This window comes from Candoia aspera, chromosome 3, assembly GCF_035149785.1.
Source record: "Candoia aspera isolate rCanAsp1 chromosome 3, rCanAsp1.hap2, whole genome shotgun sequence".
Classification (NCBI taxonomy): domain Eukaryota; kingdom Metazoa; phylum Chordata; class Lepidosauria; order Squamata; family Boidae; genus Candoia; species Candoia aspera.
The window spans coordinates 113316909-113333315 of record NC_086155.1 but is presented as its reverse complement, the minus strand read 5'-3'; the positions used below and the strand labels follow the sequence as shown (position 1 = coordinate 113333315).

The following is a 16407-nucleotide window of genomic DNA, read 5'->3' as shown; positions in this document are numbered from 1 at the left end:
GGTTTTTAGTTTGCATTTGGCGCGCTTTTATCATTCTCAGCTTTCTCTGTGATCCTGCATACTATTCTTTAATAAATCAGATATCTTTGAATTCCTGCTCATGAGTCTGATAGTGTTTTAGAATAGGCACTCATTACATCCTGCCTTAGTCATCTCATGTCTGGATTGGTGCAATGCACTGTACATGGGGCTCTTCTTGAAGATCACTTGGAAGCTACAGTTGGTCCAGTATGTGGCAGCACATGTAGTTACGGAGGTATGCCATGGCATATCCAAGTAACACTTCTACTACACTGGTTACTAGTGGGCTTCTGAGTGCAATTCAAGGTAGTAGATGTTATTGATAAAGCCCTACATGACAGAGGACCTAGCATTTTCAGGAGTGTTTGTCTCTTATTGTGTCAGCTCATCCAGTAAAATCCCACAGAGTTAGCATGCTTCAGGTCCCATCTATGAAGTAATATCATCTTGCGTCAGCCAGGAGGCATGCCTTCTCTGTTGCTGCACTGTACTCTGGATCAGCATTCTCCCCAAGATCCACATAGCCTGCCTTCAAGAAGGCCTTGAATACTTGGCCCTTTCCATGGGCTCTGGCTAAGAGCTATGTCTATCAACCACTGGGATTGCATAATTGCATAAACTGTGATGGTTTCCTTCCCTCATTAGGGACATTTTGTTCCTGTTTTTATTGTTATATTGTTTTTAACCTTTATTAATGGCCATAGAAATTTAAATTTAAATAAATTTATAAATAGTCCCTTCCAAATACAGTCAAATTATCTAGAAAAAGAGGAAGGGTGTGGCTTCTTAATGCATTCAAGCACAGTGTGGCTTTAGTGTGAAGATTCTTCAGCATATTTTTGCAGTTTAGATCTGGGAGCCCTGAGGTAAGCAGTCTGTGCCCAGGAAATGTGCTGTGACACTGTGGATAAAAATCTTCCTATTACAAGTTAGTAGAAAACATTGGAGGGAATAAGAGATAACAATATATGGGCAACTGATATTACTGCATCCATTTAATATGAAAGAAATAATTTCATTGGGGTGTTTTTCTCTTATTGTCAAAATATTTCCATTTTTCCATTTTTTCAGAAAACAGCAGCATCAAAATCTTCAGGGAAAACTCCCCAAATTTTTCTTTTCTTTCTTACTTCTTTCTTCTTCCCAACTGTGAAATGTCAAGCATAAACGCAGCTTTTAAATTCTGGAATTCAACCATCTGTATTGTACCTGTGTATCTGGTTTTTCGTACCTAAGCGCAAAACCTTACATTTCTCATCACTGAGCTGCATTTTGTTGTACATGGCCCAGTGTTCAAGTCTGGAAATATCCTTTTGAACTTTGAGCCTGTCTTCTGAGGTGTGAGCAATCTCCCCCCAGCCTCATATTGTCTGCAGATTTGATGAGCATCCCTTTTATCCCCTCATCTAAGTCATTTATGAAAATGTTGAAGAACTCTGGGGCCAAAAAGTACCATTAAGCACCACACTTGGGGCATGCCTGTTTTTGACCAGCTACAAATCCATCTGGAAGTGGGATCATCCATGCCATATTATTCAGTTTTATCAAGAAGGAGGCTGTGATTAACATTCTATTGCTCTAGTCGCTTTATCAAAAAAAGCAGTAAGATTTGGCTTGCATGATCTATTTCAAACAAACCTGAGTGGGACAAATAATATTCTACCCTTTCCTTATGATTTGGAAATGTATATTAGATAGAGCAGAAGAACTGAAACAGCCTGACGACCCTGAAGGGGGAGGAGACAGATAACAGAAACCAGATTGTTGCCCTTTCCCAGGTGTGAAAGGAGACACTATGTAGGTTCAATAAAGGACACTGTTTATGTTAGAAGCTGCTAGTATCAGTAGAAGAGGGTGGGCTTGGAGCCTTTGCAAGAGTGTAGAATGTGGAGGCACGGGGTCAGACCACAGTAAGGTCATCCCATAGTATTATCAGATGTTACATTCTGGTTGTAAAGGTCATACTATGATTTGCATTGCTGCTGTGTAACAGTTTGATTATATAACCCATAACCTTGCTTAATTCAGGGCTCTTTTGCATGCAGTTGGCTGGGAGCCAAGTTGTTCATGGCCAGTAACATTTACTTTCTTGCATCTATCTCCAAATGGTTTGGTTCCTTATTTAAAATGGGCATTTTTCCCACAACAAACCCATTCTGGCTTCTAGTAATTACCTTCTTCCTTTCTAAGTGCTGGCAAACTCTCTGCTTGATTATCTTGTCTAGGAGATTCTGAGATCACATCTGCCAGTTCCTTTAGCACCCTGAGATATAATCCATCTGGTCCCAAAGACCTGATTTCATTATAGTGCTAGGTGTTCTCTTGCCAATTTCTTATTTCTTTTAATCTGCATTTTTCTTCTGCCCCCCATGGTGTGGTTTCTGACAGGTTGGAACATTTTTTTTTCTTTAAGGGAAAAGGCAGATGAAAAAAAGTATTAAGCAGCTCAGTTTTTCCCTGTTGCCCATCACCATCTCATATCTTCTCCAATCAGTGGACCACAGCTTCAATAACTTTCCTCTTATTCTCCACATGTTCAAAGAATGCTTTCTGTTAATTTTTGGCATTCATTGCAAGCCTCAGCACTTTCTTTCTTTTTTTTAGTAAAATTTTTTTAATAGTAAATTTTATTAAGTTTCAAAGGAAGAATAAAAACTACAATGAAAACAACAACAAAAAACTAAAAAAGTGCAGAAACACAAGAAAAGAATTTTTTTTAATTGTAAATTTAAAAGGAAGACGTGTAAGGAAGATGTGGCTTCTGACTTTTAACAGCAAGGATGTACGAAGTTTCCATAATCAATCTCTTACTCTGTATTAAACCAAAACACCACATTATTTCTATAAATCATTCCCCTTTAACACATAATAAAAGTCACTAAGTACAGTTACTCCTCCCCCTTATATTAAAATAAAGAAAAAATTCATATAAACCTCCTGAACATCTTTCTTCCCTCCAAAAGATAAAACGTATTTAATTATTCCCTTCCTACCACTATTCTATGCATTTCTGTCTACTATAATAAAAATCAAACTGAAAAGCACATAAGTTGTCAGCTATTATACTTAATGGTATAACAATTTTAATAATCCCAATCTTAATAAACACAAAATCTTAATAAACACAAAAAAACAAAGCCAATTCAAAACAGTAAATCCAAATCTTTAAATGCAAATAATATCAGTCAAATCCTTAAAGCAAACCAAATAAACATTCTTCAACTTTTATCCTACTTCAAAATAAACCAGAGCTGTTACATGTTCCCAAGAAAGAAGAGCTTTCTTCTTAAGAAAATCAAACAGCCCAGTTGCCCTCCTCCAAAATTCCAGGTTCTTTTCATGGCATTCCACCAGGAGATCAACCCTATTTATGGCTTGCAGATCTCTCTCCCTTAAATTTTTCCAACTCCACTATCCAATCTTCATCCAGCATCTCAATATGAATTCCAATCTCACTCTTAAAAGAAACATTTTTATCACTGTTAAATTCCTTAATTTCATCCACCACATCCCCAACTTGATGGCACGTTTTAGCTCTCATATTTTCCACAATGTGCTGGATATCTTGCATAAAGTTTTGATAAAAGTCAGAAGATATTTGTTTGAAGTCCTGGTGAGGGTCAGAAAGAATCTGTTTGAAATCCTCCATGTCTCACACAGTAGATTATGGTACCCCCTAGGAACTTAATCAGTGAAAGTCAAAGATATAGGAAAGTTCGAAAGTTGTTTACACAAAGTAAGAGTAAATAGCAGACTTCTCAAGGGAAAGTGAAGACAGAAAGGTGAAGGTTCAAATCAGCCAATTCAACATGTAGGAGAATGCCAATATCTTCAAATTTAATACAGAAATAATAACAGGAAGACAATTATTTACTCAATCTTTAACATTTCCTTTGGAAGGAAAATGAAACCCAAAACTTAAAAAAAAAATTAAAAAGTAATCCCAAAAATAACGTTAAGCACCAAGAGAACCAGCTTCTTCTCACTGTAAAAAGCCTTTCTTGGGGTATATATACTTAAAAAAAAATAAATTGGGTGATTTAGAAATGGGGTGGCTGGTCTTAGTATCCCTTTAAGGCTACAGCGCGGCTTGGAAATGGTGACGTCCCTTCCTCCCGGGTGCTCTTACAGTTGGCCACAAAATGCTGTTTGCAATCTCCTGGCTGCAAGCCACCTTTCCAGAGGACAAATGGGATAATTCCAGGTATTCTCTTTGAACTGGAGAACATTTCTGGGTTCAGGAAAGCCTTCCTGAGCCCAAAAAAAGCTGCCACGCAGTCCGCTCCATTTGCCGAAACAGCAGGCACAGCTGTTCAGTCCGCCATTCCCACCGGAAGCCCAAACCTCAGCACTTTCTGAGCCTTAGCTTCCTGACCCATTCTTATAGAATTATGCTATTGTCTGATATTCTTTTGTTTTATGTCACTCTTTCCATTTTTTAAACTTATCCTTTTCGTTTCTCGGCTTATCAAAGAGCTCTTTATGCAACCAGATATCATCAGGTATCTCCCATTTTTTCTCTTTGGTATTATTTGTGTTCAGGCCTTAATTATCTTCCCAACTCTCCCAAACATTTTTCCCTTCAAGATGTCCATCCATGAGATCCTTCTAATTTTTTCTTTACTGAAGTTAGCTTTCTTGAACACTAATCTGACTACCTTCATTTCTCTCTGCTTGCATTTCTTCCCTGTTAATTAGTATTAAGTTCACTATAGCTGATCCCCTAGGTTCACCCTCCACTTTTTGGGCAAAGAAGGTGTCTGCCAGTGATGTCAATAGGCTGTTGGCCCTCTCACTTGCCACAGAATTTGATTCCCAGTTGGTGTCCAGGTAGTTGAAATCCTACAGCGGAATTGTTCCTGGACACCTTGGCCATTTGATTTACAAAGAAATCATCTATATCTTCTGCTTGGATGGGTGGCCTATAGTTTATCATTTTTGTTTCTTTTTCCCTTGACTCTCACTCAGATACTTTCAGCAGGGTTACCACCCTTGGTGTCATGAATTTCCACACAAGTATACTGTAGGTATTCCTTATGTAAAATGTGACTCCCCTCCCTTTTTTTTTTGTTGAATCTATTTCTCTTGAACAGATTATATCCTTCCAGTATTATATTCCAGTCATGAGTTCCACCCCACCCTGTTTTGCTGATACCAACACTGTCATATTTCCCCCCCACCCCCACCCCAGTTCTCCCTGCTTGTTCCCCATACTCTGTGCTTTGGTGTAAAAGTATCTGAGCCATTTAGTACTGCCCACCCTGACCACTCAAGTGATAAATAGGGAGGGCGGGAGATTTGTACTTTCAGACTTGCAAGATTCTGTTAATGTAGCCTTACAATAGAGTAGAATTAGTTCATCTACTCATGTTTCCTGTCTGGTTTACCTGGAAGGGCTGACAACAATCTTGCAAGTCTGAAAGTACAAACCTCCCGCCCTCCCTACTTATCGCTTGAGTGGTCAGGGCAGGTCTTTCCTAAGTGTCTTCTTTAGGCCTCTCTTGGACTCCCTTTTCTTTAAACTGATCGTTCCCTTGGCAGCATCTCTTCCCTCTGTTCCCCAGGGTCACCCTCACATTCCATTACACTTCCATTGGCTAATGAAATTAAGGAGAGAAAAACAGTATGGAAGACCATACCAGACTGGGAAATTTATATATAGTATATTGAAAGAAGCCAATTACAAAGTACTTTTGTATTGTTGCCAAGAAAACAACATGCTTGTTTCCATGAACTGAGCAGAAATTAAGCTGAACTTGAAGGAGACTTTACTCTTATAAATAAAAACAGAATTATTTTTTCTATAGGAATCCAAGTAATTGCCTGAGGAACTGAAACTCTTTTGAAATAATAGAATTTAAAAAATCATTTTAATTGTGGCCATTCTATCAAGCAATAATGAAGAAAGGTGTTGCCACAATTTAAGTTCTATTTTTTTCTGTTTGCAGAAGAAGTTATAAGTACAATTCTTTAACTGGTGCTAGTTCTTTATACTATTTACTTTGGGGTTATCAGATCTAGACTGCAAACATCCGGACAGTCCTCAGATATAAGCTAAGTCAGAAAAAAACACTAACTCTTTGCTATTATCTAGATGTTTATCTGGATTTTTGCAAGCCAGAACTGATAGTCCTAAATTACCCCTTAATGGATGAATCCATCTTGACTATCTACAGTACTAGTTCCAATAGATTCTTGAAGCTATATTTTGATAAAATATGAAATTTTGTTCTGTTGCATTGAAAATGAAACTTTCGGGAGAAGACTGAAGTCAAGTAGCAGCTGAGTTGCTGTGTCCTCTCCCTGTCACCTCCTACTGTCCTTACTATCTTGGAGGAGACTGGAATCGATTGGCATTTCCATATTTAATTGTCATTTAATTATTCTAGCCATGCAGAGCTCTCTTGAAAAAGGATTTTTCTGATCTCTTACCCTGTTTGTTGCTGTAACAGGCAATTCTTCTCATGTGACTTTTCATATTGCATAGATAATCTCCACTGCTGCCGTGAACATATGACAGTTACCTAAAAAATCTGTTTTCATACCACTTGTCAGCTTTGTTTTCTCTTGTGAGATTGATCTCATAAATAAAATAAATAAAAGACCAAATCTTTCTGTCAGCCTCTAAAAATGTGAAAACAAACTAACTCAGTCATGTGGCCAAAAATAATAGTCCACTCACAGCACTGGCAACAGTCTTGAACATTCAACAAGTTTCCTTCTGCACTTAAAGCAAATCTCTCAGAACGCAGATATAGGAACACTTGGCATATTCTGAGCTTGAGATCTTACGCTGGACATTTCTTGAGCTCAGAATGTGTCGTACCTCATGTCCTGACCATGCAGTAATAATATATTTAAATTACTAACCATTTGCTGTTCTTTGATGGCAGGGACTAGATTTCATTAAATGGCAGGAATCTCTTCAGTTCAGTATGTAGTCAGGAGGCAGCTTTAATCAATCCCAGTATCATACCTGTGGGATGCTATTCCTTTAATTATTTGTTCTACATGATGCTGTTCATTTCCCTTCCTCACACTCTTGCAAGCAGTTCCTCTTCTTCAGCAACTCCTGCTTATCCACAGCTAGGCAGTCCGAGTGTAATAATTCCGAGTTCTTCCCTTTCACTGTTTATGTCTTATATTAATTGCCTCAAGAAATCAGTTGAATATTCAGATTTAAATCCATGTTCAACTCTTGACAATAAACTCTACAACATTCAGGAAGTAAAATCATCTCTCCATATGAATTATTTTATTTTATTTTATTATCAAATTAGTATGCTGCCAAACTCCCAATGACTCTGGGTGGCTCACAACACTTTGCACAACTTTCCCAATCTATCTGTCTGAAATTTGTACTTTTGTCAAATTATTTTCCAAAACAAGCAGAATTACAGACGTTTTTAAAATCAGATTTTAAAGGAACCCCAGCTGAAAAAGTGTGCACCTACATCTGTCATTTTGTACAGAGCAAATTAGACTATTTCTGAAAGCTTAGATCAGGTTATGAATTGAATCCTATGATTTGTACCCACCCCTAATAAAAATTCTGCTCACTTTCTCTACACTGACAGGCAAACTGTTACTCTGCCAGACAATTAAAATGATAAAAAGAGGGGAAATGGTTCGGCTTTTGCTAGAATGAATGAATAGCTAGGCCTTTTATATTGGCAGTAAAATGCTTAATATCAGGATTACGAGTTGCTGTTTCTGAGTTTATTGTCACCTGATGTTATTCCAGCTAAGGACTTTTTTTTAACCTTCCCTTTTCGATCATCTGAACAAAATGTCAGAGACAGAATATCTTAAACAATCATTTTACTTCTTGACTTTTTGAGGAAGTAGTCTTCATTTGAAGAATTATTAGGAGAGCTTTGGTCTGAGCTAATAAAATCAAAGCTGCCTTCTGGAAAAACAACTGAACCAGTCAGCTAACAGGGAAGCTGTTTGGCTAAAAATGTCAGGAAATATTTTCTAGGCTTTTTTGCATTGCAGCCTTCAACTGTTTATCTGCCATGCGTAAGCCGACTGGAAGTGAAGCTGGCTTCAGAGATGGGTTTCTGGATTTCAGGCCTTTCCTCCATTGTGGGCGCAGTGATGGCCAGGGGTTCTGTCCAGTGTGCAGAGAACACAGCCCCAGATCGGTGGATTTCCCCAGATTGGTGGATTTCTCTCCAACCATGCCAGGAAAGCAAGTGCCAATTGCTTTCCCTTCTGTGAGCATGTCTTTTGAGGACTGGGTTTTTTTACAGCTCTACCTGCCACTTGAGCTAGAAGGGGAAAGTTGACAGAAGTCCTGTCAATTTCACTCAGTTAAAAATAAAATAATAAAACCATCTGCTGAACCTATTAAAAACCAACACAAAACAAAATGAAACCACGCAAACATACAGCCTTTCAAGGCCAGCCAGTTGGAATGGAGACATTTGTGTAGGACAGAATGAAGCAGAGTGGGTAGATTAAACTGCCCTGCTTGTGCCAGGAGAGGGTAAAAAACACTGTTTTTGAACTGGAGCCAGAAAACTAGTGGAGATTGCCTTCGTAGCAGACTGGGGGCAGGCTGAGGATGATGTTATCCATGTCTACTCTCCCAAAATGGTAAGTGGCCTGTTCTTGTGCTGGGACAAGCAGGAAGTGTGGATCAATCCTTTGTCTCTCATTAAATGCACCTTCCACCATTTATGTTCTTTACTAAACTGGAATTAATACTGGCCGAATGATTTCAAAGAACAGTTAAACTATTGTCTTAGCTTGCACAGGAAAATGCACTATAAAAAAAAAAACTATTGCTCTAAAATGTCTGATTTGGGCCTTTTGGGCCAAATAATAATTGGAAATAATATGGGAAGTTAGATGTACAGTATATTGTTATGCTCTAGTTTTGGTTTTGAGGCCATTTTACTAATAGGCTATCAATTCATCTTTTGAAACTGTACTTATGGATTTCAGTGGTTCTCTCTATTTAATGGCACCATCTAAATGAGGTCATGAAATAAAGCCTTGAAATTTCAAAGCTATGAATAACAGCAGAACAAAAGAATCCAATAATTCTGAATTAAAATCATTATAAAGAATCAGAAATCTATTTTTTTAAAATTCACACACATATTTTATCTGTTTCTGAAGTATATTAATTATGCTGATACAGAATTCATTTTTTCAGTATTTCAGAGCTACTAATTTTTTCAGTATTTCAGAACCACTTAGCTTCCAGATCAGAATCTCTAATCTATTATTTTGTAACTATCCAGAGACTTTGGTAGTAGGTAATGTAGAAATCTAGTTCATTCATGGGAAAAAGTCAGTGGCTGTGTTTTATCATCATAACAGAATGAAATTTGCAGCAATGATAGCAAATTGTAGGGGACCAATTCTGCTAAATTTGAGATAGCCCTTAACAATCTGACTTTTAAATGTGCCATGTCTTTTTGGTTTTTCACCACAATCTGATGGGAATTATTTAGGAAAACTTGATCATTATGAGAGGAACAAGCATGTGAGATTACATAGTAATCATTGCAGAGGTGTTATAGCACATGGTTTAAAAGTCTAATCTACATCTCTATTATTATTATAATTATTATTATTAAACAGAGTATGATGAAATTTACTACAATAATATTTTTCCTAGGGTGAGAATAATTCAGATATTGTTAAGGATCACTGTACTCAAATCCCAAACACTATAGCCTCACACAATTCCATTGTAGAAAAGGAAAGCTTTTTAATTGAAGAATGAAGTAAGCATTCCAAGAGAAAGCTGTGACTGTTGAAATTGGCGCGCAAATCCTAATTAAAACATTCCCCTCTCAGTGAGCCATTTCCCCCCTCTCACACCTGGCTTCAGCTGTTGCTGTGACCTTGATTCCCAGCGCTCTGGCTCCTGCTGGAATTCCCCCCTCCCTGCATGTCGCACAAACAATCTTGACACGCATCGATGCTTCTCGTTCTGCCTGGCACTGGCGGGAACCAGCAATCAAATGCACTGAGTTCGTTTGGCTGTACAATCCTGACAGATATTTCAGAAGGTTTGATTGAGAGAAACTGGTTTTGTTTTGTTTTGTACCCCTTTTTTATACAGGAACACCATACAGAGCTTGGCAATAACTGATTGACTTTTCTGTAGCCCCAGATTTGAAATGGAGTGATCCCTGACAAAAATCTATGTCAAAGAAGCCACTCTATGTTTGAACCTTAAGCTTCATTCTGATCCAGTGCACGCTTCTAATATTAAATAGTCTGAGCAGAACATTTTGTCTGAAGAGAATGAGGCAGGAGAGGCTTGGCTTGATGGAAATAGAAGCATCACATGGATAGTCTTCATGAGGACAGTGAAAACCTAACCGATGGCAGGCTTTAACCTTTGGCATCCATGCCACGAAAAGCTGGCCCAGATGGCTTATGGAGAAGTTCAGCGTAATCCCATAAGAAGCTATATGATCTCAGGGGCATCTGTCACTCAGGCAAGAAATCATGAGCTAACAGAGAACAAGGCACTTGCTTAAAAGAACGGCTTGCTTTTTTAGTAAGGGCAAATGAATAGATGGCAGTATTTAGCCTCTTTTCTGTCAATTCCAATGTTTACTATTTTTCTTGATATGCAACAAATTTGTATGGATAATTTAATCCAGAAAAGGCTTAGAAAAAGACTATTCTTAGTATTTGTAGAGAGAGAAAAGGTCGTTCACTGACTTGCATATTGCCCATGTACACACACATGCACATACACACATTTCCCAGCTATGTTTGTGCTCTGCGAGCTTTCCAGAATTAATATAGAGAATATAGGACTTCTCTGTAGCAATAAATATTCATCATACCAGCCAGAGGGAAAAACAGCAGCCAGCACAACACAAAAAGATAGGAAAATCAGGTTCTCCTTGTAATTTCCTGCCAGCTCATCTTCCTATCTGTGGTTTAAAAATGCATTTTATATTAGCATATATTCAGATGATTGTGGTTTAACCTAGTAGAATTCTAGATTTGTTTGTTGAAAAGCTGAATGGCCTCTTGGAAGGCATAACAATGTAAGAGACGAAGAGGGGAATATGATGTGATGAATTGAAAAAGATGGGGAGACTTGAAATAGCTGCATTCTGGGTTGAAATTAATCAATCAGTCAATCAATCAAAGAACGTATCTGCTTGGAATGGCAGTTACATGATTCCTGAGTCTTTCAGATTTTGGAAGTCTTCACTTTTCAGTAGAGAAATGTATTCAGAGAAGACCAGAGAGGGACCTGAAGCAGAACTTCTGTGCCTCACTGTATTTAGGAAATGATAGACTGTGGATGTAGGATTATGCAGAGATGACAGCGTATGGCCTGTTCCACTCCCAAGAAAAAGATTGTGGAGGGAGGGAGGGAGGGAGGGCAGAAGAAGAAAAATCTATTTCTGGCATTGCTCCCAGAATCCTGCAATGCTAACCAACTGCTTGTCGCTTTCTTTTTCTTTGAGAAGCAGCCATCTTGAGGGTGGGGCTACCAAGGCTACAGAAATTCAGACTACATACCATAAAACAGCAACAAAGAGACACAGAAGTCTGTAACTCATTGCTGCCCATTTTTGCCCTATTTGAACTTCTTTCAAAATAGATGATTAACAACATACATTTTCAAAGAGCATATATATTTTGTGCTTTGAACAAAGTCAATTTTATAGACATACAATTACTTTTTTAATGTTCTGCCTAAAAATGGCTGAACAAAATGCAAGAGGATCTTGTTTTGTCCTCACCTCAGAATGGAGCTGGCACTATTTCTGATCCTACTTCCATGTAATACTCAGTGTATGAACTATTACTGGAGTCTCTACTTTTTACATTAAGATTTTAAAATGTATATGTATTAAACTGCATATATTTATTTGAACATGACATATTGTCCACAGCTGTCAGAGAAATTAAATTTTGTAATATAATTGTGGCTGTTTTCTTTATTTTTTGTCTGGTAATTGTTAACTAATCCCAAAACTGGAGGGTTTTGTTTCTTTGTTTGTTTGTTTTTTAACTACATAGAAGTTTAACTTTTTGTTGCTGTGGATGCTGGCAAAGATGCTGGTCTTCATCTCCCTTCAGAGAGAGAGGAGGGAGCAGGGGATTTGTACAGCAGCCATCCTACCTGCTTCTACACCGTGGTGCAGCTGCATGTGGTGGCAGCAAGCCTTCCATGGAGGATCCCTTTGGGAAATGTTGGGTTGTTCTCACTGTGCAGGCTAGGAAGTTTCTGTTGCTTTGCCCTTGGATATGCGGCTGCGGTCAGCAAGCGGCAGGCAAGCCAGGAGGACGATGGAGAAGACAGTGGAGGTGGAAGCGGAGCTCTTTCTGCCTGGTTTATCTTTCTCACCTTGGAGAATCATATGAACCTCTCCCATGCCCCTACTTGCATGGTGTGAGGATGGTCATAAGATTCCTGCAAATGCTTTTACAAAGGAGGGATGGATGGGAAAAATCTTTTCAAGCATACTGATGCATGCTTGTGCAGCTTGCTGCTGAGGTCCAAAAAGACACCATGGAACGCTGCCGTAGATGCAACAGCCGTATCACAGCCTAACGGAGCCTCTTATATTCATATTACTGTATAAAGATCTTAAGCAACTAGTATGATTATATGTGTTAGTGGTCTGGTTCTCGTCTCCAAATCTGACAATAAGAAAAATGGGAGTGCTATACAGTCTTGATTACCTTCTTGGAACAGCAAATCTTCTATCCTGTTTTTTTTTTTAATTCCTTGCCTTCTCCTATCTTTCTTTCCTCACCTTCTCTACTGATTCTGTGAATAAAGTACAGTAGTTAACCATAATCTGCCACATAAAAAAGATCAAAACCAATCGTGTTGTTGGCACATAAAAGCAGGAGCAGTGACTGGATCTCAGCTATTATGAGCAATTTCATCAAGCCTCCCTTCTTCTAAACTATGTTGGGGGGAAATCTGCAGCTTGATCTTCTGAATGGGTGTTATCCTCAATGCGGAAGGGAGGGAGGGAGGGAGGGAGGGAGGGAGGGAGGGAGGGAGGGAGGAAGGAAGGAAGGAAGGAAGGAAGGAAGGAAGGAAGGAAGGAAGGAAGGAGGGAAAATGATTTTTTTGCATATCACTAATCATATCTTTAAATGGAAAAATATTGAATTAACACAAAGTACAGTAAAGGCTGAATATATTATGACGTAATTTGTATATTAAAGTCATTTCTGGAATACTGGACTCTCTGGAAAGCAACATTATCAAAAAATAAAGTTATATGTTATATTACAAAAAGAGTTACTGTAGAAATTCACACTGAAACATAAAAAGAAAGGTAATGTTTGGTTACAGAGGAATCAGTGAAAATTATTCTGTTGCAAGAGGAATGCAGACTTTTGAATATTTTAGTCATGTCTTTGTAATAGTCAGAAAAGCATCCTTTTTCTTATTTCCCATTAGCAACTCCATGTACTTCTGTGGCACTTCTGTAACTTCATATTTTTCACTCTGTTCCACGCAGCTTCCATATCTCTTCCTTTATGTCCACTTTCCATTCATTCTGTAATACTTTATTCACACAGAACTTGTATTTTCTCTTCCTGCAGTCATTCTATTTTTACAGTAGTTTCTTTTTTCTTCCATGTCTTTTTTTTATTCCAGAAGATCTACTCTTCATACAGTCCAAAAAATAGTTTGTCCCACACTCAGAATCTCTCGTCACCTATGTAACTTTTCAATCTTTCATTACGAACAATCAAATGGATCTTGATTTTAGATTTATCTCCATTTATTTGTTATGTGTATGCTTAAACCACTTTTTGAAACAAATGTTCCTTTTTCTAAGCAGATATTTGTCAAACAATTACCATTCTCATTCATTCTTGGGTCTCCAAATAGCTCCATTTTTCTGTACTCATCTTGCTCCATCCCAACCATTCATGTCATCTGGCAAAATCATGTACAATACAGCAGAATAATAATATATTCCCACTCTCCATTCTTGTCACCCAGCAGAATAGTATATATGTACATTTTCTTTTAATCAGAGAACCACATCACAAAAATTGGAGAAGTATAAATACTGGGGAATAACGGCATATTTGTGTCATGTATTAGTTCAGGAAGTACAGATGCAATCTGAGTTAATTTATCCCCATCTCTAGCCAAGAGTAATGTCCTTAATGACAAATAACAGACCAACTACTTAGCTTTTTGTTTTAATCCATGTCTGTCAAACACAAGGAGCTATACTCAGGCAAATAATTGTACTTCTTTCAGACTTCCCTTTGTATTTATTTGATTTCTATCTGGTCAACTACACAAGACTACTAATTCAAAGGAAGCAGCACTGACCTTTATAAAGAAGATTTTATATGCCAAAATATTCAACCTATTGGACACAAGCCTTTGTGGAGTAGAATCCATATTGATAGATGCACGAGTTTTTTGCTTTTCAATACAATATTTAAAAAATAACTCTTAATTATGATTTGGCATTTCAGGTTGTAGATTTCCAGGATTTTGAAAGAATATTAGGGAAATTTAATTTCTTTAGATTAGGAAAGATAAATCCCACCTGTGAAAGATTTGTTATGTACCCCTAGCATCATTTTGATTCTTATTTGAAAGAATTACTAGAACATACTACTAACAGCTGCAAGTTAGCTGTATGTATTTCTGGCTGAACAAACATTTTAATGCTTGATTTTATTTTTTTTCCCCCTAGAACCTGAAGCTGGTGAAGTGTCTCCTCCAGTGGGAGCTGGAGTGAACAGCAACAGCTGGACTTTCAAATATGGGCCTGGTAATTCCAAGCAGCCCGGTCCCAGTGAGTTGCCAGACAAATTCATTATCCCAGGATCTCCTGCCATCATCTCCATTCGTCAAGATCCACCAAACAGCCAAACTGATAAAAGTGACTTCATAACCTTTGGCAAGAAGGAAGAGACCAAGAAAAAGAAGAAAAAGAAGAAGGGAAACAAGGCTCAGGATAAAAAAGAAAAGAACAACAGCGCCACTGACAACAGTGACCAGTGAGGGGTTTATACTGAACAATAGATTTAGCCAATTTTTGTAATCTTGGAAGAGCTCTCCCATGTAGCAACTCCTAACTTCTTCCTACTGTTAACCAATTTCCTGTATGTGCAAGACTTCAAAAATCTGCAGGGAATTCACAATGTCTTTTGCTTAACAGGTTTTGTCTTGAAAGCTTTATCACGCCTGACATTAACTGTTTTTCTCCACCCTGGCTTATTTTCAGAATCTAAAAAGCAGACCTGTTTCCTTTCTCCTACTCTGGAGAGGAAACTTTTCACGACACAGCCCAAGCAAAATTGGACTCTGTAACCCTATCCTGATGACAGATATGGGAGTGGGGAGTTAAACAGTTTTGTTATTGTGCACCCTGTATCTGATTGAAAACTCCTGTGCACTGATGGTTGGCTAGGTGATGCAAGGTCAGATTAATATGATGCAAAAGCACTCGCAAAACATGAACAAATTAAATTACTTGTTAAATTAATGTGCAGAGCTGTGTGCCCGGGGATCTACCTTAAATTTGTGATTATTTTGTATTCCACCAGATTTATTCATGTATGTTGTGAGTGCAAGCTTTTATATATTTTATATGCACACTCCAGCAAAAAAGAAAGATTAACTCAGACAACTCATATGAGAAACCATGAAGTATGTCTGCTTCCAAGCCATTGGCCATATTGCCGCAACAAGGCCTTTGATCTCCTAGCAAGGATGTCCCTCAGGGAACGTCTGCATGGCAACCTCCCATATCCTTGACTCACTACTGTAGAGCTAAACAGGGTGTGTGGAAAATCTCCCTCTTGGAAAAAAAAACACAAATAACTTTGGAGAGTGGGGATTCCTTATTCACATCTTGTGTTCAGCTGTGTGGACAGAAGTGTTTCTATAACCCAGACAACTGGATGTCCCTCTGGGGCATGTCCGAGGCTGTTATGAAACCACTGTGCTGACATGCTCACAGAGTTTAACAAAGGAATTAAGGGCTGACATCTCAGGAATGTAAATGACTGTGATGTTTCCTTTATGTCCTTGTTTCCACTCTATTTAACACTCCTTTGCACATAACATCTCTGAAAATATCAGAGTAGTTCCATAAAACATATGCAAAAATAAAGAAGGAAGGAAGTAGTCTTATCCATGCTATTAGTGATTTAATATATTTATAAAGGGAGCATAGTTGTAAATGAAGAAATATGATGTCCTGTACCCTCAAACTGAAGTAAATTTACAGCCATCAGAAAATATAATTGCTGCTAATAAAGTGCTTTAGAAAAAAAATGCCTGAAACACTGTATTATATCTGCCAATCATCGCTTTATTATATCAGGTCACTAGTTTGGAATGGGGGCTGCCTCTTGCATGCATTAAGAAATACAAGATTTTCTTGC

At 38.0% G+C, this 16407-nt stretch overlaps 1 protein-coding gene across 1 annotated transcript in view; it reads left to right on the top strand.

Moving 5' to 3' along the window:
• The window catches only part of LOC134494667 (uncharacterized), an 84457-nt gene extending 68466 nt beyond the window's left edge, over nucleotides 1–15991 (top strand). Inside the window, exon 8 of the mRNA XM_063299914.1 lies at nucleotides 14709–15991. Within this exon, the coding sequence (XP_063155984.1) occupies nucleotides 14709–15019 (311 nt within the window). The 3' untranslated portion in view covers nucleotides 15020–15991. The remainder of the gene's footprint in view (nucleotides 1–14708) is intronic.
• The last annotated feature ends 416 nt before the right edge of the window (nucleotides 15992–16407 follow it).